The 25387-nt window shown below is 39.7% G+C and overlaps 1 protein-coding gene across 1 annotated transcript in view; it reads right to left on the bottom strand.

Moving 5' to 3' along the window:
- Window positions 1–25387, bottom strand: part of THEMIS (thymocyte selection associated) — a 72647-nt gene that overhangs the window by 36973 nt on the left and 10287 nt on the right. Inside the window, exons 2-4 of the mRNA XM_027691508.1 lie at window positions 19003–19161; window positions 11561–12019; window positions 7514–8559 (exon numbers count right to left, since the gene is read on the bottom strand). Of these exons, the coding sequence (XP_027547309.1) occupies window positions 7514–8559; window positions 11561–12019; window positions 19003–19161 (1664 nt within the window). The remainder of the gene's footprint in view (window positions 1–7513; window positions 8560–11560; window positions 12020–19002; window positions 19162–25387) is intronic.

The following is a 25387-nucleotide window of genomic DNA, read 5'->3' as shown; positions in this document are numbered from 1 at the left end:
ATGAAAGAAAGCATAATGTAAATGGGCAATGTCAGTGTTGTCTTTTACACTGATCATATACAACACTTCAGTGACTTTGGTGAGCATCCTTCTTTTCTTTTTTTTCCCCATCTTTTTTTAGCAGTGGCTGTATCAACACTAGTTGATTACACAGTGCCTATAAACATCCTTGGATTTCATTTCAACCTGTGCCAACTAGCACTTTCCCAAACAATTCTCAGGCATGATCTAGGGGTTAGAGCACCACCAAGGCCCACTCCCAAAAAGAAGGAGACCAAAGGGTTACTAGCAGAGATGCCAGCCACCTTATGCCAGTTGGCCTTCAGAACCCAGAAAAGTCCCTGAAGGTGTTTAAGCAGAGATGGAATCAGAGAGCCTGGCAGCTGCCCAGAGCTCCAGCTGCTAGCTCTGTGGGATCCTTGGGAGCTGCCTGGCAGGTCACTGCCACTGCTCCACACAGCCTTTTGAGGAGTATGGGGACTGTGCTTCCTGCTGGAAATTCACTGTGGTGTAGTTTATCTCTGGCCATTGTAAATTGAAAAATTCTTTGGTGACTTCCAAACAAACCAAAATATAGGCCATAAGAGGTAGTGTTAGCTATCCATGAACATAAGAGGTAGTGTTAGCTACTCATGAACTTAATTTTCCAGTCTTCTTGCTGTGAGAAGGGCAAAGAGTAGGATGCAGCCTGCAGAACAGTCCTGTGGGAAGTCAGGCTTCTTGGAACACCAGGTGAAAAAAAAAAAATTCTGTTCCTCCCCTCCCCAGTTTCTATTTTGAAGAGTTATTCTGCTGCAGTGCATCCTTGAATTTTGGATTTATTTTTTTACCTTTTTTCCCTGCTTCATAATTATACATAATTGTATGATTTTGTTATGTTATGTGCTTTACTATGTTACATACTTTCTGTGAGACAAGAAAAAAAGTGTGCCAGCCAATTCTCATCTTACTGACATCAATGGCTTTTGGCTCACACATTCTTTGCAGGATTTTCCTTCTTATCAAGGGTTCCATATTTTCATGTGGTTCAATTTTTTATTTCTTCTGGGCATCCTCTTTATTTTTATATTTCTTTTCTCTTTGTTCTCAAAGTAATTAATTTTTAGCTCTAAATTAAGCAATTTGCTTTTAACCAGTTGGCACTTTCATCAATCAGCATATCCAAATGTTCGTCTGTACCTTCCTTAATTTCATGTACTACATCGGCATTTCCTGTAGCAGTAATGCCTTTCTGCAATGAGACTTACACCTCAGATTGCCTTGCTGTTTATCCAGGCAATTATCTACTGCCTGTCCTTCTGGCAAGCACATTGCTATCTTCCCTGCTGTATTTAGTTTTTGAGACACATCATGCCGCAGTAAGTGCCTACAGACGTGTGAAAATGTTAAGCTTTTATTATTGTTTAAAAGAGAAAGAGGTCTTAATGCCTGGTCTCCATACTAAAAATATCACGAAAACTCCAGTCATTTATTAGCTAGGGATTTGGAGTTTACTGCTCTTCTAACTCCTTCCCGTTGGTTCGTACAGAGTCCATAGGGTACCCAGCAGTCCTGGTCCCTCACCATTCAGATTAGAATGCTTCTACAGACAGCGTTGCTTGGTTACTTCTGCAGAAAAACCCAGGACATGAAGTGGGATGGCACACATGTAGGCTGCAGCCCAGCATGGTATCAAGATGCATATAGGCTTTCCAGAAAATTGTCATGGGCCCCCAGGTCTGAACATAGCTATAAGGATCTCTGCAACAGAGCACCAATGCAAAATCCTTCAGCTTGGACTGTCCAGCCAACAAGAGAATTAAACTGCTTGACACTTGTCAGCACCTACATCCTGCTCCAGTTTTGTTCCTAAGAACCTAGCTGGAGATTGATGCTCTGCTGAGGTTTGGAATACGTGCTGCTGGGGAACGCAGTAAAAGCCTGTGTGTAACTTGCGATATCTCTGCAACTCCTTCTCCATTATGCCTGTGACCTTGGCTTCAGCTCACTGCATGAGAGAAGAGAAAGCAGTGGAGATGTGTTGGGAAGAAACAAGGAACAGGAAAAGGCAAGCCTGTTGAAAGCAGTAAAGTGGACTGGACAACCAATGTCATGTAAGTTAGGGGGAGTGAAAGGCTACACAAAAAGTGTAGTACAGGGGGGCCCAAGGCACGTGGCTCTGGTGGAAATCAGGCATATGTGGCACAGAATGGGCATTAGGAGGAAAAGGAACCCATGGCACAGTGTTGACATGGTGCTCAGAGAAGCGAGAAGCTGCAGCACAAGGACTTTGAGGAATCTGGGGCCTGATTCACCACGTGAAGCTTCTATGGGGATGGGATTTTGAGAGGCTTTAGGAACTTGACCACAATGACAGCGTGGGGTGGCCCTCAATCTGTAGGGCTGTGCTTCCAAACTTCACGTGCTCCTTATTAGGGACTTACAGAGCTACTAGAAAATGACAAGGAGAAGCAATACATCGAACGTGGGGAAGGAGAGGGAGAGAGAGAGTGGAAGGTGAGATTCCAGGGAGAGGGAAACCTCCTCTTAATTGGGGACAGAGAAAAAGAGAGGAAGAAGGAGCACAGCTGCTGCCTCAGCAGCCACAATGTCAGAGAAAAACCCTCCTTCTTATGTTTGCATATGCACATTTCTGCATCTGCTAATGAACCACATTTTTCTTCATTTCCAGAGCCAAAAGACTGTTAATTCCTAAAGTCTGTTCTTACCTATTTCTTTCTGGCTGTTCAGTGTGCATTTTCTAACACGCATTTGTTTAGGAAGGTTAGTTTCTTGTTACACAGCAGAAATATTTGAGTTAAATCTACTCCATAAAGGCCCCAAAAATGTCAAAAATGCTCTGGAAGCAGAAAAGAAATAGTTATGAGGAAGGAAAGGAGACACTGCAGGAAAACTCATTTGCTGAGAAATGCAGCTTATGTCTTATCAACTTAATTCCAGATAAGTCTTCATTTTGCTGTGAAGACAGATGCGATAAATATGTTAATGGTAGATTTTGATCGTTCAGTTTATAGAATTGCAAAGCCAGATGGGAGTGATAATTTTTCTTTCATTTTAATTTTGAAATAAAAAGTAAGAAAGCAAGAAAGTTCCTGATATCATAACACTGTAATGACTTTTGGAAGGATAATGGACCCTAGCACAAAATGACAATTAACTATCATGCCCTAATACTCCTATTTTATTAAAATCCAGTTTCCCTGGCTAGAATTCTCTCAGCTTTCTTGCCAGAGATGAGCAGACTACTGTCTGAAACTGACTTTTCCAGTACCACATTCATAAAGGTATTTAGCAACAATCTAGCTGCTGAGTATTTTACTGATTCTATTGCTGCTCAGGTTAGATACATGACTAAACATGCCATTGAAAATAACATTGGATGGAGCTAACCTCTCTTTATCAGGAGCGAAATACTGCCTTTTTTTGTCCCTTAAGTAGTGCACTTATTGCACCCAGGGTATTAGAGGTACTAGGGCTAAACTGTGGCTGTCCACGCATTGATTAAGATTACATTTAGCAATATCTGGTGTGGGCTCTTCTTTGTTTCAATTTAATACAAAACCATTGAGGGGCATATGTTAGCACCTTCTTAAATCTGTAGGATACTTACAGCTTCAACTAATAGGCAAAGAGAAAGCTAGAAAACTTTTGCTGCTGAATGGGAGGAAACAGGTAGCAGGTAAAAAGGAAATTTAAAAAAACAATTTTCAGTGGAGTTACTAAGTGAAAACTTGGTTTTGTTATATTCACAGTGGTGGTTGTAACTGGGGAGACAGAATAGACACATCTGTCTTGTTCCCTTTAAATGAATTTTCATTTCAAGAAAGTGAGGCCCTGACTGGTTCCTCTCCAAGGAACTTCTCTCCAGGACCAACTTGGCAAGAAAGTGAGATGATCCATTCTCAAATCAGTAGCATTAACTTCTAGGGGTTTATTTGATCATTCTCACTTTCTAGATAAGCTCACAAATCAGGAACTGAATGACTTATAACATTTAATTCAATATGTCAGTTAGATCCCCCTGTGAACTTCACTCCAGCAAGGAACATGTGGATTTCTGGTGAATGACTGCTTGTATCCCACATTTTACAATAAGACAAAGGGTACAAGTTGTTTTGTCATCCTTGTCCTCAGTTGGGGTTGCTTGTAGGTAGAGGTGATATTGGTTATTGGATAGATATCTGCTATTTTCTATTCATATTAAATATTAATCTGATATCTGCTATATGAGATATCAGATTAATTTAATCATTCAGTACAAGCTGTTTTGTTTCATTTGTTTAGTTTACGCGTATTTGCTTGTGGTTTGTTTATTCAATTAGCAAGTAATAGAAAATTGCAAACATATGTGATCTGTATGTTTCTTACTCAAACAATGCTCATATGAGAGAGAAAGGGAAAGTCTGTGCTGTAGTGTGGAGGGGAGAGGAGAGATCCCCAGGCTCTGGAAGGGAAAGTTGTATCAGCAGGACCTGAGCCAACTTAATTAGCCCTGTGAAGAAACTCGGCAGAGTGCTTGGTTAATGCAGCTATATTATGTTTGAGAATTCATGTGTTGTCTCTGGACTTTGCTGAACTGTGCAAACATGCATTTCTCTGCAACATTGCACCTTGCACACAAGTGCAGGCAGTTCTTACACTCATCTGAGGTTCCAGTCCGTGTTGGCTGCTAATCTCATACAATTCAGTGACTAACATGACCAAAAGTACACAGTGAAGCATACAGTCCTGCTCCTGGCCCTAGGGTTCCCCTACCAAGGTCAGAGAACAGCAGGAAGAGACAGCTGGAGCCTCTCTGCCCTCATAGCCTTGCTCTGAGCTCAGAGCCAATCAGAGTACAAGCTGTAGCTAAAGGTGACCCACTCTTGCAGATTATCCTCAGGTATTGGCATAAAACAGACAGATCTGAGTCCTCTGAGGACTCATGCAGCAGCAGCATTAAATGCTGGAGCTACAAGCCAAGTAGAGCTTCCCAACTGGTGGGCAAGGAAGCCATTTACCACCCTCCAGCAAGCAGCCAGAGCTCCCCAAGCACCAGGCAGGGAGCTGCCTGCAGGAGGAGCACGGCAACTCATGCAGCACTAAAGCTTATTCCAGGCTGCCACCTTGTCAGGCTTAAGTTCAGCTCATTAGGACGCTCATCTGTTATTTATGTAAATAAGCCTATGCATAGTCACAAATATGCAAAGAGGGTTGTTTATCAGGTTGGCACAATTTCCAACTTCAGACATTCCTGATGCATGTAAAAGAAAACGTAGTCTCCCCTAACGCTGCAGAGGGGCCAAGGCAGAGCCTAGCTGTTACCATCCACGTCCTCTCAGAGGACTCATGGTGCTTGGGATAGAAAAGATAATGCATTCTGTGTGACTTTAAACCCAATATGTTCAGCTCAGGATGCTTAATCTAATGAATAAGGGATCTCTACTTGTTTCACTTTCCCAGGGAAGGAGATTTGCAAATCTGCATAATCTAAGCATTCTGACTGCAGTTTATTATTTATTTATAACAAATATGTGACAAAAAAAAAGGTCTTCTGAAATACTGTTTAAATTATCTCCTTCATCTGGACAGTTGCAGTCTAAGGTTGCTCTCACTCATGAATGCACGAGGAGGAACCTCATGTGCAAAGGAACCTCAGCTCGTCTATCTCCTGCTCATTTTGCTCTCTCCTCACTTCAGGAAAATATCATCTTCTGCGTGAACCTGATCTGGAAGCAGCATCCACCTGCTCTGCTCCGCACACAGCCATCACTAACTACAGGAGGTCTAAGTTCTCCTGACAAGGGTACAGGTCTACCAGAAACACAACTTCAGGGAATTTTTCCTCAGTTCTGTACCCCAGAACAGTACCAGGCTGATTGCTTGCCTATTAGCTCAGAGACCAGTTTCTCATGTACCCTGCCTCGCCTAACAGGATGGCTTATTTAAGCTGCTGCAATGTTCATTGAACAAATTAATAGAAAAGAAGTTTTTGTAGTAAAGATGGGAGAAAATGATACACCTTTTTGTTGTATTACCCTTATCTGAGGGACCCCCTTATTCATTCACTTCTCCTACTGCGTGTTATAACCATCTTCCAGGATCTATGTGGAGCTTTGGACTTGCATGTAGTCTTGGAATTGGCATGAGGGGAGGAAAACCTCCAGCAGGCAAAGAGAGGTACTCACAAATGCTGCCCTTTCAGAGGGGCTCCAACTGGACTTTAGTTTGATAGCAACAAAAAAACCCCACTTTCTATGAACCCCACAAAATATAATTACATGAGTTACACTGCATTTAAAGCATAATACAAACACAACCCAGAGACCTGAAAGTTTTTTCCTCTTCCCCTGTAGGGAATTTTTATTTGCATATGAGGTCAACTGCAACCTAAGTTAAATACCTCCTAGACAGTGTCTCTCATTAAAGCCCATCAAGCGGCCTTTGATTCTTTCAATACAAGCAAGAAAATTGTGGTAGGTTAACCCCAGCCAGCAGCTAAGCATTCATCCATGTGCTTGCTCACTCCACCATGACATCAGGATGATGATCTCATCAGGAGAGAGAAGAGTAAGAGCAAAAGCAAGAAAACTTGTGGGTGGAGATAAAGACTTTAATAAATTAAGGAAAGAGGAAAAAAACCCACAAAAACAATGATGCAAAGGCAGTCACTCACCACCTCCCACAAGCAGACTGATGTCTGGCCGTCTCTGAGTTAGGCTAACTTCCTAGACCAATCACTCCCTCAGTTATTATTTCTGAGCATAGCGTTATATGTCGTGGAATATCCCTTTGGTCAGTTGGGGTCAGCTGTCCCATCTGTGTCCCCTCCCAGCCTCTCGTCCAACCCCAGCCAACTTTCTGGGGGAAGCCCAGGAAATAGAGAAGGCCTTGACGCTGTGGGTGCACTGCTGTGCAATAGCCAAAAGACTGATGTTGTCAACCCTGATTAAGCGACAAATCCAAAACACAATGCGTTGCCTCAGGTTAAACATGAAGAAAAGTGTCCTAGAAGGGACACTTCTTTCTTAACATCAAGTGCTTCTAAAATGACTGCCATTTTTTTTTCTTTCCCAAACCTATTTGCCACTTAGGTAAGTGCAAACAATGAATTCAAAAACTTCTATATGACTTGTCCTTAGGTGAACTTGAACTTAATTCTGCCATTTCCAGCTGAGCAAAATTATCTTTACATCATGAAAACATACTCTTCCCCTTAATAAAGATTTAAATACAGGCACTTCAAGTCTCTCCCTTCAGTTCTACAGTGGTGCAGTAAAGGATTATCCATGCAAAACTATACAGCCAAGATTTCTGCTGTGAGTTGGCATGGTTCTGTTGTTTTTCATGGATCAATTAACACACACTGGAGATTTTAGCCATTCTTGTCTATAATGGCTAATTTGCCTATTACTGGGAGCTGAGAGACATCTGTGTGCATGCTGTAAGGATGCAACAGACAAATGAAGACTTTAAACCCACAGAACATGATTTGTGATTTTAAGACATTCAAAGACAAGCTGTGATACCTTACCTTTGGAGCCTGTAGTACATCAGACACATCTTGCTTAGTTACTGCAAAAGCAAGTTTGGGGGCAAGTGTTGTTGGCTTTTTGGGAGGCCTAGGTGGTGGATGAAGGGTTTGGTTTTCGTATCTTCGCACCATATAGTATTGCTCTTCGCTGATCTCTTCCACTATTGTCTTAGTCACAGGTGGTACAACTACCTGGACATCTTTGCTGAGCAAATGGACCAACATATTTAAGCGATATACAGGAATCTCCCAGCTCTCCACTGGATTGGTGGCACTACTGATCAGCAAGTAAGAGTCTGTGATTTCCTCTTCAAACTGCAGACCAGGCACTGCAGCCAAGACATCTTCCTCAATGGAAAGGTCCCTCACGGACACTTTGACATTAAAAGGCAAACGGAATTCTTTGCAAATCTCAGAAAGGTGGTACCGTTTCTTGTCATGAATCACTTCCACAAAGCTGCCTTCCATGTACATAGGGAGGAGCACTTTTTTATATGTATCACTTAGTATTTGCTCACAAGCTAAAACATCTACAAGTTTCTTTCTTCCTTCGTAAAGAATTTCACTAGTCTGGGACTGCTGAACTAGAAATTGATCTCCAACTGAAACAGAAAAAAACTCTTTATGAGGGGAAGCAAAGGCTTTAGTTGCTACAACATGAAGCTGTTCCTTTTCACTTCTTGCTATCTCTAAGTCATAGGGAGTTGGAAGCTCACGAGGTCTTCTCTTGAACTTTCCTTTGTAGCTCATAGGGATTAAAAAATGTCTTTTGGGAGAATCACTTCTGATCTCAGAAGCTAGGACTCTTGCTGCCTGGTACTTTTTGTAGATGACAATCTCTTTCCCTGTAGACAACAAATTAAAAGGGTTTTGGCCTCCTGAAGGCCCTTCCATTATCTCAGCAACCATAGGAAATTCCATGCTTGTTCTCTCAAATACATCTTCCAAAGACAGTGGCTGAAGGAAAGAGCTAATATCATAATAGTCTGTTATATCCTTGACCTCAACATCTAGATCTGAGAGGATATGAACTATGTCCTTTCGAACTGCAAAGGAAAAGAAAATAAATACATTGGGTTTTGTTTTCAAACTGACATTGGAATAAAATACACATCCTGTTGGCCAGATACTAAAAGTACCTTCCCTGAGATGTGCTGCTCCATGTGCACCATGAAGAAGGCCAGAAAGTCTAACTGTTGTAATTTGAGATATATGGATATCAGATATGCATAAGACCACACAAAGGAAGAGAGAGAATAAGGTATATGAGTGAAAGAAAAGCTTAAGGAAGAAGAACGGGAAAAATATCTAGTTCATTATTTTACCCACAGCACCTCCAAATTTAATCAGTTGTTTATCTTATCAAAGATATCTTTCTTGGGTACTATTTCTATTCTTTCATTTCATAGTAACTTATGGTTTCTATAAAGAAGTGATTGGGAAAACATGCTTAATAAATAAATACATTTGAATCCTTTAGCACATGTTGTTGCTATGGCCAGTCTGGGAGAAATAAGGTGTTTTGATATTTATAAGAATAATAAAAACATCTGTAATTACTAGGAAATAATATATAAAAAAAAAAAGGCAAAACCTTTCTGTAACAAAGTCTAAGGTTATTGTTTACGAATTAGGACATTTTACTATAATGCTCCCCTGTGGAAATCCTTGTCTGCATCACCCGGTTTTATTCACTACCAGAACTGAGCCATTGAATTGAACCATCTCTCAGGGAACAACAGCACTTCTATCACAACTGAACTTGCAAAATTTTTAATGCAAAAATTCCAAGCATAAAGTTGACTATGAAATTAAGGCTTGTTTAAGAATTTGGCTCCAAATCAGTGACACCACAGATCCCTGACCAGGGCAGTAAAACTTAACAAGCAAATAGTATTTAATTACTTTCTTCAATCATACTTATTCTGCATAGACCTACACACAGGGATAGTACCCTGGGTTCACATTTCCTTGTAGCAGGACATACCGATATTTTATACTGCAAAGTCGGTATCAAGTGTATTTTATATGACAGAGTTCTGTGACAGTGATTCAGAAGCTGTTTGTTCCAACTCTGCTTTTGTCACATTGACACCTTCAGATGACAAACATACTAAGCACTTCAAGGGAAAGATAACAAAGGAGAAATGGCTAGTGAAAATGAAAGTTTTCTAGGAGCATTTGGGGGAGTTCCCCACACATAGCTTGTTCATTATTAAGAATGAGAAGTAAGTATAGAGGATTCCTGCTCACAGCCTGTGAAAATGTAATCAGTTATCCCTCTTATCAGGAATCCTTTTTATTGAATAGTGGATAGTATTTCTCATACTTTATCTTGTGTCTATTTATAGTTCTTCTAAAAATGGTGAAAATCCATTTTTCATGGTCCACAAGAAAGTAGTTAATCATGTACCATGAAGCCTACTTTCCAAGTTTGTATCAAACAGTTATTTAGGACACATTTCATGCTTTTTAAAGGTTGAGAACATTACGAAATATAAAATAAAAACAACAAATACAACTCTCACTGAAATAACTTATTGGAAGACAAGTGAATAGCAAACATTCTGCATCTTCTGAAAGTTTTTAGGGACATTAAATTCCTAGTGATTCTGCATAAATATTTAAATGGGTATAGAAACATACCTAAGTGAATCCAGCTTCAGGAGATGAGCTAGATTCCTGAATTTAGCTGGAGTTATAGCAAATGGTGGCCTAGTGGTTAGCGTGCAGGACTTTCACTGCTGCGACCACGGGTTCGAGTCCCCGGTCTCCTGGCCTGATGGAGGTCGTTAGCCCTGTGTGGCCATCCATCTATGAGAAGGACACTCTAAACAAACCTACGTCCTGAGGACCTCACTGCCATTGTCCAAGCTTGCTTGGCCCCGGCAGATGAACCTTAGGATTAAAGGGTGGGCTCAGCTCAGCGCAGGCTGTGTCTCACCTAAAAAATCCATTGCGCAGGCTGGAAAGGTAAAAAGACCTTTCCCCAAATCTTCGTTCGCGATGATGGGCCATTATAGCAAATGGAGTACTTTATCTTGTGAAGTATGTTTTCCAAACTCACACATTAAATCACATCGCAAGCACATATTGTATGATAAGCATATAACAACTATAGTATATTGTGTTAACAGTCTCTGCCCACTTTTATTTCTTTTTCTTTTATTCATTTGCTTACATCATTCAACAGAGAAAGCTCAATTATGAAAAGATTTCCTAATTAATATCCTCACGAATTAATTTCTGTTAGGATTTAATTTCTACGGAGCTCACTGGTTTGTTTCTAATAAATACAACAGGCAGCAAAACCGTTCCAAAAGCTAAGCTACTATCCTGCAATTAGAAACCAGCTGTTTCAATGTTTTGGTGGAACAACTAGAACAGTGTTAATGTGCCATGGATATTTTTGGGGTTTTTAAATAAAAACTCATAACACAAACTACAGCCTTCAAATATATTGGGTTTGTAATCTTTCTGTTTCCTCAAACCGAGAGGTTTCAGAAATTGTCCATGAGTTTCTTCTGTTTATAGTCTATTGATATTTGTTTCCGCAATAAAGTAAAATAATATGATTTTTCTTTCTGTGGCATCCTCATTCTGAAAAATAAATGGTAATTAAGTGTATTGCAACATATATGTCTATATTCTTTTTCTACCTCCTTAGCCATAGCCATAAATGTTTATTTGGCTTCTCCATGGTCAAAGTCTGAGATGCAAAGAAAGAGAATCAGAGAACAGAATTCCTAAGTTCCGCCTTTTCACCATGTGATATATTTTATTTGCAGTGAGGATTTAATTGTAGCGATCAGTAAAATAGTAACAGAAAAAATTCAAGGTAATAATCTGAGTTAACAGATGATAAAGGAATAATAAAGGCAATATTATTTTTATCTTTCTTCATCTTGAAACTATCATCAGTGTAAAATATGGATCAGGAATTTTTGATAAACTGAATCTTTCCTGGCTATTTTAAGCAAATGTTGTGTATTTAAGGGTACTGGGCTACACCAAGTTTAACAGAACATGATTTTGATTCCTACTTACATTTCATTACTGCCTGCACTTCATAGACAGGCATGAGAATCAAACAGCCATCAAAATTCTGAGGAAGTGGATTAGAGGAATCCCACATATGTAAAGTATTGGAAAGTTTGACAATCCGGTTTCTGCACTTAGGGATTTTCCATTCTGCAATTTCTTTTAGGGTGTATATCTGATCATCTTCACACTCGTAGAATTTTCCTTCTTGCGAAAGAGGCAAAGTAAAGGAATGAATCTGGTTATTTCTGACCAAGACACAATTCACAGCCATTGTTCCATTGACCTCTTCCACTGAGTTGAAGGTGATCTGCTCACCATGTTTGATTGTGAAGTTTGCCAGTTTTATATCCTCAGGGCTGTAGAAACATGGATGGCCAAATCTTGTTGGCCCAATAGAGACTTTTCTCGTGATTTCTTCAATGCTGACATATGGAGTTTTATCTGCCACAACCTTATAAAGACCTAAGAGCAGAAAACTTGCATTATAAAAAGGGAAATATACAAAGCAAGTCACGCCAAATTTTAGACTCTGAGCGTAATAAAAATGAGGAGCACAGCACATCAAACAATTCATAGTTCAGTTGCTAGAAATCTGACTCTACAAAGATAATATTGACTGCATGGTACAAGGTATAGGCAGCTGGCATAACCCTTTCTACTCTGCATCTAATTTCTGACATCCAACATTTTTATGTCCACAGTTAATTTTTTCTTTGCCACAGAATAAAGAAAAATTATCTTAAATTTTTATCTGTCTTCTCAGAAAGCCAACCTTTAAGAGCTAAATGCAGATAAGGTACAAGGAAGAGCAACATTAAAGTGATCAGTGAATGCAGGATAAGTTTCTGCCTAAACATCAGTACTACATAACCTTCCACACACAGACTGGGGATTCCTAGACAAAGTATGCTTAAAGATACAACACAAATGAAAAAGTAGCACCCACAGATAAGAAAAAGCAAACAGATTTTAGCATATCTGATAGCTCAGTGCACCAGCTGGATTAATTCAAAGGCTGAATGTTGCAGCACTCCAACCATCACAAGGCAATTAAAATGTTGAAGTTCTGCAAAGCAGAAGCTGTATCTGAGCTTCCCTATCCCCTAAGGACATTATTATTTCATGTTAATCACGCCCCTTGGAGCTGTCTCATTAGGAGTTTGCATTGCAAGAAAAATGTGTACATTTCTATATTTGTGTGAGTGTTTTCATGAAGGAAGATGAACTGAAGGGTTTAGAAGACTAAAATGCAGGGCTTAGCTGAACTGTGTGATTCAGCTGCCTTCTTCACAAGGTGTGGCAGCATTGTGAATGCTGCCTCATGAAATTATAGTGCAGCTCCCTGAGACAAAAACTTGCTTCTGAGTGAATATGACTGAGCTTAGAGGTTATTGTTAGGCCAAGTTTGCTAACCACAACTTAACCAATAGCTACAGGTACAGTGACAAAGAAGCCAAGCTCCCTGGGAGATACCGTGCCTTTTGTCCCTTTATCTCCCAAAGCCAACTAGCAAAAATCCTATTAACCCACTGCTCCACACTTCTGCTCCTCTGGACTACACAGAGGGCACTTCACTTTGGCTGTTAAGGAGGAAGTATGGGATGAGGAATCAAGGAGTGTTGATTGGTACCACCAGAGACTCTTTCACGGCAGCTCCAAATCTCCTGAGTAGCTGGTTTAAGCCATGTCTACAAGGTTTTAAATCCAAGTGCCTGCAGCCACGTGGTGTGGGAACTGGGTCCACACTAGCCATGACTCCCTTCTTGTGGGAATCAGAATGTGAGAAAAGTGCAAGATGTCCCAGCAAATACTGAAATCTCAGCAAGGTGGGATGCTGCCAAAACACACAGTTGCTGCAAGATCTTGGGAAAAAACTCACTCCCTTCTTTACACCTTCCCTGATTGTGGGATTGTTTAAAAAATTAGATTAGGGGATTGCTTCACTTGAAAATAAGCAATTTGCTTATTTCCTCCCACACCTTTTCCCTTACTGATCTTAACTACTGACCACAATCAACACAACTGAGGGGCCTGCATGGAAGCAGGGTCTCCCTAAGATTGTATTCCTTAAAAAGGATATCAAACTATTACCTCCACCACAACAGACTTTTTTTTTCCTTTTTTTTTTTTTTGTTTTGTTTGGTTTGGTTTGGTTTGGTTTTATTTTTGGCTATAAAATAAAGATTCTGGCTTTACTGGAACAAAACCCACTACTTTCACTTCATAACACTTCATAACAGCACTGTTCTTGTTAAAGGAGATGTTATTAAGATTCTGTCTGTTGAGTTGCTTTTAACTGAATTCATCACCCAGTTGGGCATGTTTGGTTCTGGGTGTCCCATGAGGCCACTAGTAACTGTGGGAACTAGCAGCTCTGAGGGCCTGTTAGCAGCCTGAAGAGTAATAGCCTATTTGATCTTCTGCAGAAATAGTCACTAGTTGTGCCTATGTCACTGCTTTCTGCAGTTCTGTGCCTTCACAGTTGTCTGCATGAAAGCCAGTTTTTCCTGTGTGAAATTAGTACCCCTGTGTACATACATCCTCTACATATATGTCCTTACCACAGCACTGCAGGAAAACCTCCAGGCTTTTTCCTGGGCTGCAAGGAAGCCACATCCATGAATGTAGCTGCAGAAGTACAAAGTACAACTGCAACACACTTTTCTTTCCCACTGGTAGTTGTAATATTTCTCATAGCCATTTTTAACACAATTATTAGCAAGGAAACTATTTTGGTATGTTGGGTGAAAGTGACTGTGGTTCCTATCTAACTGCCATAATCTGCCATGGTATCCTCTTATAAACGCTCTCTTTGCTACTATATATATGTAAAAAAACCAAAACAAAACCACAAAAAACCCAAACAGTATTATCTGGAACCATTCACAATCTTATTAAAATCATTATGAATCAAATTGCAAAACCAAATGTTTTCCAAACCTAAGATAACAAGGAAATCTCCAGGAGGAGGAGACATATGGTAAGTTTGAGACAGTAAAGTTTGGACATTTTGAGGTCAAACAAAAATATTTTTGTACTTTTTCATAAATCATAAAATGAATAAATCAAATTCACTTAGACTTTCCTAACAGATCTTGGTGGACTATTAGGGGGTAAAACAGATGGAAATAGCAAACCTGAAAAAAAGTCCATCTGGTTTATCAAGATCTGGCATTACTGCTCCTACAAATCTACTTTCTAAATATAATCTGATCTACAATCAAAGTGCACTGATGCCCAATGGTTTTGGTTACACACATAAAATAACTACAGGAATATATAACTGTTCTTTTCCATGAAGCCTCTGTACCTAGTGAAGTTTCACTAGGTGAAATGTCAGCCTAGCCACAACATTATAATTAATAAGACCCAAACCTAATCAGCCCATCATTTTCAAGAGAAGTTTTACTAATTGATGTACAGATTGATAGCGAGTTTGAGAATTTGAGAAAATTCTGTTCATCAGTATGGGAAATAAAACATAGCCTGAGGATCACAAGATTAAATGTGCTATGGGAAAGCATGTTTTGACAGAAGGATGCTTTTACCACACTGTAGCCTTCTAGACTTCCCATTTTCGGTCTTAATTAGAGTCCCGAAGGAAAGGAGTATCCTTTTTACTCTCTTTTCCTCACAGAAAACTGAGAAAACCAATAGTTAGGCTTTCCTAGTAGAGTAGCAGGTAATCTTCAAGAAGAGCAGAAAGATCATCTGTCCCAGACTGCCAGTTTTTGTTCCCCAAGGTAATGCAAAAGACTGGGTAGAGCACAGTTCCTAACTTCTCTGGAGCTGACTTAATTGCTATCCCTCTTTTCCTTCACCTCCACCACACACTCTCTACCTCCTCTGCTCCAGCATTCTCCTCTCCCCATCCTATTCCAAAGGCCAGCTCTACATCATCTCTTGTTCAGATGAGCCTCCTAGTTCCTAATCCCTGTTCTTCCACAGATGTGCTGCACAGTCACGGACAAGTCTTCTGTCTTGTCACTTGCAGAGGCTGAGCACTCAAAGGGGACAGTCGTGCTCAGTTATGTGTCAAACCACAAAGGAACGAGCAGCAGCAACAGCAAGGGACCTCATAAGAACAAGGTCAGTCCAGAAATATTTTTGCAGAAGAAGGAATACAACAGAATGAAATGTAATTGTTTGTGCTGGCACACAGTTCAGATGTTCTGCAAATTACCTGTCTGCTAATTTGCTAGCAGTGAAAATTGTAGTTCGAAATGTGATTAGATGTAGCTGTTGAAGTGCCTAGAGTAACAGCAGACTTCTTTTTTTTTTACCTGGTGTATAAGCACAGAAAGAATAGCCTGGCCCTCTGAGGCATGAAAAAGAAAAAATTAGAATGAGGATAAAACAATATAACACAGTTAGTGAACTTGCAGTTGCAGTGGTTTCTCTAATGCAAAAGGGCAGATTAGGCCTTTATCAAGGATCTGATTTGCCAGAGCAGAAAAAAAGGAATTCTGTAGGCTATAAATACATTCAGAAAGACAAAGATTAAGGCTCATTTAAAGCCAGTGAGCCCAGTTCTTCACTCACAGAGATGCTATCCTCAGAGTAACCTAAATAGGAGCATTGTTTATTTATGCCAGCATGCACATGGTTAAAGGATACATGAGCCCATTGCATACAAATGAAAACTCATGATAGAGGAATTGGAAAATAGTATCAAAGCAAAAGATTTCTCTGCATCAACACTGGCAAGAGAGCACTGCACATACAAGGTAAATACAGTGTCAGCCTCCTAAAGACCTGTGGATATTTTTATTGAATTAAGTCAATGTCAGTGTGAAAAAGATCATCTGCAATTCAGTTCTGTGCTTTGTTCAGGAGATAGGGGAAAGCCATGTTTCATGTGCAATGTTTCAGTTAGAACTTAGCTTGTGCACCTAATAAAGTGAAAAGGAAGGTCAAGAAGAAGCAGAGATGGGGAAATCTTGACTCTGCAGAGCAGAACAATTCTTCAGCTAAGAACTAAATTAGAGAAATGACAAATTTACATCTTACCAAGTAGCTCTTGAATGCATAAGAGTACATATACAGAGAGAAACAGGAAAGAGGTGCTCCCTGTTGGGCTAATAAGAAGTGTCATTATACACCTCTTCAGTGCTGCTATTCAGCAATACCTGTCACGTGGAGTATAATGATGATAAATTTCAGCAAAACGAACTCTGAATTTATATTTCAAGTGAAATAACACAATTTTCTAGAACACTGGTTGCGAGAGTTTGTAACTATGCATGCAAATTGTAATGATTAGATCAAATTTGAAAATGTGCTCAATAGGGCAACAACATCCAAATGCCAAGTTGTAAAAATGATCACTTGAATGCAAACAAATCCTGATTCACTAGATTCAAGCACATGAAATTACAAGTCATTCCATTCTAAAGATCAGGAGTTTCAGCATCAACAAATGCAGGATTACTTTTATCCCTCTGTTGTGTTGGATATTTTAGGATTGGATCCCATCTGCCAATCAGGATTTAGAATATGACTTCCTATAGGTATATATATTTTAGAGATAGGAAAATTTTAATAATAGTAAGGAAGCTTGGATTTCAAGAAAAACACCAAGTATCTTGAGAGTTCACAAGGGAGTCATATTTCAGTATCTCCAGATAGCCACAGACAATTAAAATGTCTTTGATCTTACATTTGGGCCCTACTAGTGCTCGAAAATGGCATTCCAGAAAAAGTCTTTTGATAAGTGGTCATACAAATGGTTCTGATTCACTGAGAAAGAAATACGTGAAAGTAAATTGAACATCTGCTTGAGGGGCAAATATGATATATATACAACTATTTCAGAGAGAAATCTGAAATAAAGGCATGGCAGAAGATATTTTTATATGGAAATCAGATAAAACATTGCATTCCCATGCACTTTTACATTTTTATTTGCTTCAAGAAGCATGTCTTGTCTCCCTCTGCAGAAAAAGCACATACCAGTTTGGACACTGTCATAACCTAAACCCTATATATGCTTGCATGCACACACTCACATGCTCAGCAAGACATTAGAGTATCAATGAAGTTATTAAGTCAAGCACTCAAACACTAGAAAACACTCATATCATGTTCCCCACGCAGCATCAATTTATCCTCCCATGTGCTTGCAGTACAATACAGTGCTAATTAAATGTTTACATATTTTTTTTCTACAAAACTGTAGTCTCATTCAGTTCATTAGCTAGACTGAAGGTGAAAGTGAGTCCTGGATGTGATTTCAGACTCTTGAAGTCTGCTGTGTCCTGTGTGTGCTCTGTCCCAGTGTTTCCTACCTGCAGGTGACCCATAACTTCTCTCCCAGACCTAAACAGACTCCCTCCCATATCCCACTGGCCTTAGGCTGTTTTATAGTCCGCTCATCTCTTCTCTTCGAGCAGCTCCCATTACCTCTGCTGCCTGCAAGACTCCCAGCATAGGAAATTCCCTACTTATATATTTGTGTGTGGGTGAGACATTCCTCTGCTGTTGAAATCACCTGCACCTCTGTCTCCAGTCCCTGATCTTTGCATGGCAAGTCTTGATCCTTCTGCTCTGCTCTGAGGGGTCCAATCTTTTTCTATCATTTTCCCAACCTAGTTTGTCTCCTCTGTTTCCCACACATGGGATACTCACAGTCCATCACTTCTCCCTCTGCACTCCATTCTCTTCCCTATTTAACACTGCTGGGCCCTAACAGTAGAGGAATTGAGATGAGAGCAAAATTCAAAAATTAATAAATATAACATGTGATGAACTAGGTACCCTGGGTTCAGTACTTGGCAGCTCTCCCTAACAAGTCATCATGGACAGAGGAAAATACATTTCAAATAACAAGTCAGTATCACATGCCAAATTTCAAGTCTATCTTCCAAAATATGACTATATTTGGATATATCTATAGAATAGTTAAAGTATTTTTTAAGCAGAAAAACACATCATTTCCCTCTAATCCTGTTTCCAGGCATGGAACAGCCACTTTGACCATTGGAATTAAAATAAATCATTAAAATAAAAGCAGAATGTAACAAAGTATTGAAAATATTTTACATCCAAAAATAATAAAATACACATGTAGTAATGGTAAATAAATTATAGTTTGAGCACACAGCAAGGAAAATTTCAGCTCAGACAAAGTTCGGCAAAGTTGGAAGTAAACGAAAAATAATTTTTGTTGTAATTCTTAGACTGAGTGACTCCAAGTATAGAAAGCATTACTACCAAATATTATAATATTAATCATTTCTATTCAGGTTTGAAAATGAACTGTAAGAGTTGAAATTTAATAATTAGTTGATTGTGTCTTGTATCTTCTGATAAAACTGTGTCCTTGACAATATCCAACTCAGCAGTTGCAACCTCAAATATCAATCAAGACAGCAAATCAATAAAATGAACAAAGGTGATTACTCAGGACTATAATTCCTCAAAAACGTTTGCATGAAATACTATACCGGGGAAATTTAGTGGTAATTCCACTTTGGCTGAAAACCGGTTGACTTCATTATTCTCACAGATACTTGCTATGAGCTTATTAATTTTGAAGCCAATAACTTTAATGACTTCTCCTGTTGACAGGCAGCATTCATTTCCAAACATCTCATAGATGGAGCCTAAAAAGAAATACAAAAAGAAAGAAAAACTTTATTCAGCTTTTTCTCACTTTGTCAAGAGTCTTGAGTGAACAATACTTAAACTATACAAAATAATACTTATCCTGTGATAATTGACATAATTTTAATTTTCTTCCTTAGGGTCATTAGAAAATTCAATTTGTGACTTCAGTGACCTCTATATCAGCTCTATATGTATGCTCTTAGATGCATGTAAGGAGAACAAGGTCTGAAGAATCTACATTTCTGAATCACTAGACTAAAATGTAACGAGGTAGAGCATAGGACTGGTTGAGTTGTCGGGAGTTGTCTTCTGAAATCAGCAGGCAATGGAGCTCGGGCAGACAAGGTGCCTCTGGACAGCACAGGGCATAGGAAACAGACTACAGCAGAAGATAAAAACCCACAGGTCCTAGAAAGTGCCTGGGGAAAGGACAGGAGACATCAATGTGCAACCAGCATTTGAGCTTTCTGGAGTAACAGAAGACCTGAAGAAAGTACAAGAAATTGGAAAACTGGCAAATTAACCATGGCAATCCCTGTCCCATGCTGAAACAACCCTACTGATTCTGACCTGGCAGCAAAAAAATTCCCTTTTTGTCTGTGATGTTCAGAACTTTGAGAACAGGAACAAGGCAATCCAGTCAAGCATTTCAGCATTTCCTCAGCAAAACCTGGAACTGCATCTTGCCCTGCCAAAAACAGCCTTCCCTTTTCCATTTGAGCTGTGGTCAAACCTTAGCTGTTTCAGAAGCAGGTGCAGGGGGAGAAGAATAACCAAAAGCCAAGTTATGCAGAAGGCAAATTCTTCTTGGTCTCTGCAGGAGATTAGCAGAAGCTTTCAGGCATGGGATCAATTAACTATATATAAATGCAATGAGGCAGACACATGGTGTTCCATTGTAGGTGGAATTGCATTGAACACAGAATATCAGAAATGCTGACTTTAATGCTAGATTCAATTCTTCTATGTGTTTCCTCCCAAGAACTTACCAAAATCTGTCCAGAAGTGGTGTGGACATACCCTTTCTGAAGTCTCATCTCAAAATTTCATTTCCCTTGTGGTGAGAAACCTTGTTGTCATTTCCACTCAATTCATTGGTGAGTGTATTCATTTGCTCTCCTACTAACATTGTTCTGCTACTTAAAATACTTTTTCTCTCATTTCCATTTCTTCCTTCCCCAAGGGGTTTGCAATGTTAATTTTGCCCTTCTCTTTATCACCCCTGAGAAGACAGATTTCCCTTCTCACAATCACTCTAAGCCCCTTCTTGTATCTTGTTCTAAGTCACCTTTTTTTTTTTTTTAAACCTAGGTAACCAGAATGGTCTCAGGCAATGAGAGATATTCAAAACCTGACTTTGGCTACATAGTTGCAATCAATAATTGAGTTGGCCTGTACTGAAATATTGCCATTGCCTGCAGAACTCACTTCCCACAGAGAGTAACACTCTTTTTACTTCCCAGCTTTCCTTGTAGTTGGTGGGGATAGGGAAGAAAAAGAAAAAAAAGTTGTTATTTTTTTCCAGATGTCACATCAAAAAACAATTATTAGCTGATTGATCTTCCTAATGTTCACTCAAGAACAATTCCAGCCTGGGCTAATAAGCAGCTCTTACTGAGTCTGGGATATATTTATCGACTCTGCTGAAGCGCTTGCAAACGGCAAGCACTTGGCTATCACTTTGATCTCATTGGAAGTCATTGGGAGCCCACCCTGAGCATAACTTACTCTCATTTTAGCCTAAACCCAAAGGCTCTGTAGAGCACCACAAAACAACAGGTTAGTGTGAGTACAGCAGAATGAGTGAGAGTAATGAGAGTAATGACAACAACTGGTTAAGTGTGCTCTGTTGTGAACACACGTTCAGGTAAAACCATCATTTGCTTGTGCAATGCTCTCACAATTGAGATGTACACCAGAAGATCCCCAGATCTTCTAAAGAAGATGCAGGTTTTTAACCCTTTGGAGAAGGAATCTCAGTTTAAAAAAAAAAAGTAAAAAACCATCTATCAGATGCTTTTGACAGGCTGGATGAGACAACATCCCCTGGTTTCTCTTGCTAAGAACCCTACATAGGCTCAAGGGGTCTGCTGTACTTAAGCTCTAAACTCACCCAGCAGGCTACTGCCTTTCTGTTACACACCAGGATAATGATTAACACAGAAATTCTGGATTATAATGCCACACAAGTATCAACCAGAGCCAAGTGAAGAAACATGTTGTTTATGCATGCTTTCAACAATTCTGCTACTCAGCAGAAGAATAAGAAAGCTGCTGTCCTTTAACTGAAAAAGAACAATCTCGTATTCTTCTTGTAAGGATAGTGCACAGTTGTTTGCACTCCCTCCAGTCCCTGAGCAATTCAACATAGACCACCTCAGCTGTCTCCACTGGATATTGCTACAGCTACCATCACTAGGCTGGCTGCTGCTGTAATAAACACATGAGGAATTATTATACGTCTCATTGCTTTAGCTGAGCTCCATAGGATATTTTATGACAGTCAGAAAAGTGTATGTGCATTACTTATTTCATATAAGAGTGAGAGGGAGAGAAAGATTGAGCAGCTGTGAAGAGGGTAATATTCCCTTTGTGCTGAACCACCTCACTCCTCACATCAGACACAGTAGAGATTACAAGCAAATGAGATATTATTAGATACAGGGAATCCCAGAGGACCCAGCGTGATGAGCTCTGCATTTCGGAAACACGGAAAGATGAGCAAAGAATTCCAATATTCCCACTTCTGAACAAATATTTGTGAAAACCTACTCAAAATGGGAGCTCATGGCTTCTAGAGGCTTTCTTTCTTCAGCACAGATTTAGATCCAGCTTCTCCAGATTACCTCACTTGAAAACAAGCTCCTAGAAGCCAGTTAACATATGAAAGCAACTACACAGACTAATTAGGGGTTCGGGCACATTTGTTTTTATCTCGGCTAGACAGGCTTTGCAAGTGTCATCTGACGTTCACTCACACACCAGCAGTGCTCCTCCATAGGAGCACAGACACTGAACCATACAGGTTCAGTGTCCTCGCCAGCTCCAGCTGGTTTGCTAAGAACATGGTATCTGGAGTAGAATTGTCCAAACTGTCCCTGAGGCAAAGAATCATAGAATCATCAAAGTCGGAAGAGACCTCTAAGATCATTAAGTCTAACCTTCAACTGAGTACCATCATGCCCACTAATACATATTATTAGAAGTGCCATGTCTACTCACGTTTTTAATACCTCCAGGGATGGTGACTCCACCATTTCCTCGGGTAGCCTGTTGCAATGCTTAACTACTCTTTCAATGAAGAAACTTTTCCTAATATCCAACACGAGCCTCCTCTGCACTGCTTGAAGCCCTTTTCCCTTGTCCTTTTGCTAGTTACCTGAGGGAAGAGACCGACCCCTACATTGCCACAACCTCCTTTCAGGTAGTTTTAGAGAGCAATAAGGTCTCCCCTGAGATTTCTTTTCTCCTGACTAAACAACCTCAGCTCCCTCAGTCACTCCTCATAGGATTTATGTGCAAGCCTCCTCACCAGCTCCATTGCCCTACTCTGGACATGCTCCAGCACCTCAAGGTCTTTCTTGTCATTTATGTACCACAACTCTCTGTGTCTGGCCATCCAGCCAGTTTTTTAAACAGTGAAGAGTGCACCTGTCCAAGCTATGGGCTGCCAGCTTCTCCAAGACAATGCTGTGGGAGACAGTGTCAAAGGCTTCACTGAAGTCTTGGTAGACAACATTCACAGCCTTTCCCTCATCCACTAAATGGAACAGTTAAGGGGCTAAAGCTCTCAAAAAAATGGTGCTACTGAGGAATATTTAACCACTATTTCAGTTTGTAACTGCAACAGAGTGGTGCCACTGAAAAATAAAGAGGGGAGTTAGAGGAGAGTTCTGTTTCTGACTATGGCTAGTTCTGAGTGACTTACTACTTTTATCAGGTTTACTTTTCCTCAGACATAGTAGCTTAGCTACAAATTTTATGACAGAGTTTGAGAAGTCCTGCAAAATAAGAAGTATAAACAGCTTAAAAGAAAGTGAAAACATGGATCAATTAGTGATGGGTCTGAGGCTGAAGATCCAATTGGGCAATACCCATAAGAAGCTTTTTGTGAATGGAACTTACAGGAAAAATGGGGCAAGACTATTTACAAGAGCATGTAGTGACAGGACATGGGGGAATGGGTTCAAATTGAAAGAGAGTAGGTTTAGATTAGATATTAGGAAGATTTATTAGATCTTACTGTGAAGGTGGTGAGGCACTGGAATATGCTGCCCAGGGAAGCAGTGGATGCCCCATCCCTGGAGATGTTCAAGGCCAGGTTGGATGGGGCTGTGAGCAACGTCATCTAGTTAAACTTCCCCTATGGCAGGGGCATTGGAACTAGATGATCTTCAAGGTCCCCTTCCAACCCAAACCATTATAGGATTCTGTGATTCTATGAAGAGAGTCATTCTACCAAACACTCAAAAAGAGATGATTCGATGACACAAAAATTAGCCTTTGACAAAGCAATCAAAATTTGCAAACCAGGAGAAAAACAGGGTAAGTGGTGGCCTAGCACTGTGGAGAAGGCAGACAATCTAAAACACTACAAGAAAAGGGTAAAATACACAAGGAAAGAAAATCTGCACTCATAAAAGAGAGAAAGTACCTAAGGCAGACAAGCATATGTAGTACAAGCTGGAGCCTACAAAAAGCATTACATGGAGCTGCAGGCTCTGCTTGAAACATCAAGGGCCAAGATAATGCATTCAGAAAAAGAAATGGATTATAAATGCCACAGTGCAAACCACAAAAGAGTGTGCACAGAATAGATGAGCAGGGCTGCCATAGCACCTTACCTCTCAGAGTATTTCATCAGAATGTAACATAGCATTGCTGTGGAAAACAAATGGATCATTCATCTAAGAGCATCCATTCTAGGAAAAATTGAGATGAAAATTAAAACTTAAAGAAAAAAAGCCATGGCTTTAATTTAAAAAAACAAACAAGAAAACAAACTAAGAACCCCAAGAAAATTAAAATCAAGGAAGCCTGTGGTCCTACCATCAAAGAAATAAACATGGGTACATAATCCACTGGCAAAGAAAATGCTTTGTAATAATACCAGTGAAAGTGAACCTCTTCTTGAATTAAAAAAAAGAGGAAGAAAGAAAAGATTTATTTTTGGGAATCATCAAGAAGAGAAAGGGTATTAAGCATCTAAGAAAGATGATTTAAATCTTCTAGAAGATAGGAAAGCTTTAGCAGAGTAGAATCAAGAGTCCCCAAGAATCCCAGTACTCATCACCATAGGATGGTACCCTTCATTGCAGAAGAGAAGTTGGATAAATAGCTCATATAACCAGTGAATAATGGAGGTATGCCACCACATTTTCCATCCAATTAAGGAAGTTAGAAACCAACCTGCAACAGCTTATCAGTAGGAAAATATATATATGAGTGGATAGACAGATATAAAGATGTATATATGTACGTAGATAGATATCTACACAGATGACCATTTTCATGGACAACTTGTAGGAGTTTAATTACATCCTCCTTTACCAGATTCATTGGAAATAGGCCAAGAGGTTGAAAGATTATTAGGGTGAGAGGCTGGGAGGATGATGGCTAACAGACTGAAAGCATGATTGCAGAAGCCTCATTTTTATCGACCAGGATTAAAAAAAAATTAAAAATGAAAATCTGCCAGCCACACAAGAACAGACTCAATTTTGGGGGTGCAATTGCACATGCAGTATTGATTGTAATTACATATTTGTCTGCAACTGGATTGCTTTGGCCCTGATTTTAGCCCTTGCTTGGCAGTTTGCCTGGAATAATACAATGTAGATTATACTCAGACAAGAAAAACGTTACCTAGGCATTTTCAGCAAATATTTGTGCTGATAAAAGGGAGAGAGGGAAACTGCTCAGCTTTCAAAAGGGATAATAAATGTTCTTTTTTCCTGCACAAGCCATCATAACTAATCTTAAAACATTATGAAAATTCCCCCCTGTGTGACAATGTGACCCTGCAAGATTTTACTTCAGCTGTGTGATGTGGACCCCATCACACAATATCTCTAAAAATAAAATTAAAATTAAAATGGACCTTCTAGTACATTTATTTGTTGTTGCACAACAATAACTTCGTTTTTCCCACTCAAGTCACAAAGAAAATGTAACACTTTGAAAATGTAAATCAAGTAACGTAAAGAACAGAATCTTTTGATT

Source organism: Neopelma chrysocephalum, unplaced genomic scaffold, assembly GCF_003984885.1.
Source record: "Neopelma chrysocephalum unplaced genomic scaffold, ASM398488v2 Primary Assembly neopelma1_23, whole genome shotgun sequence".
In the NCBI taxonomy this organism is placed as follows: Eukaryota; Metazoa; Chordata; class Aves; order Passeriformes; family Pipridae; genus Neopelma; species Neopelma chrysocephalum.
Note: the sequence above shows the minus strand (reverse complement) of the source record. Positions and strands in the feature narration are given on the sequence as shown.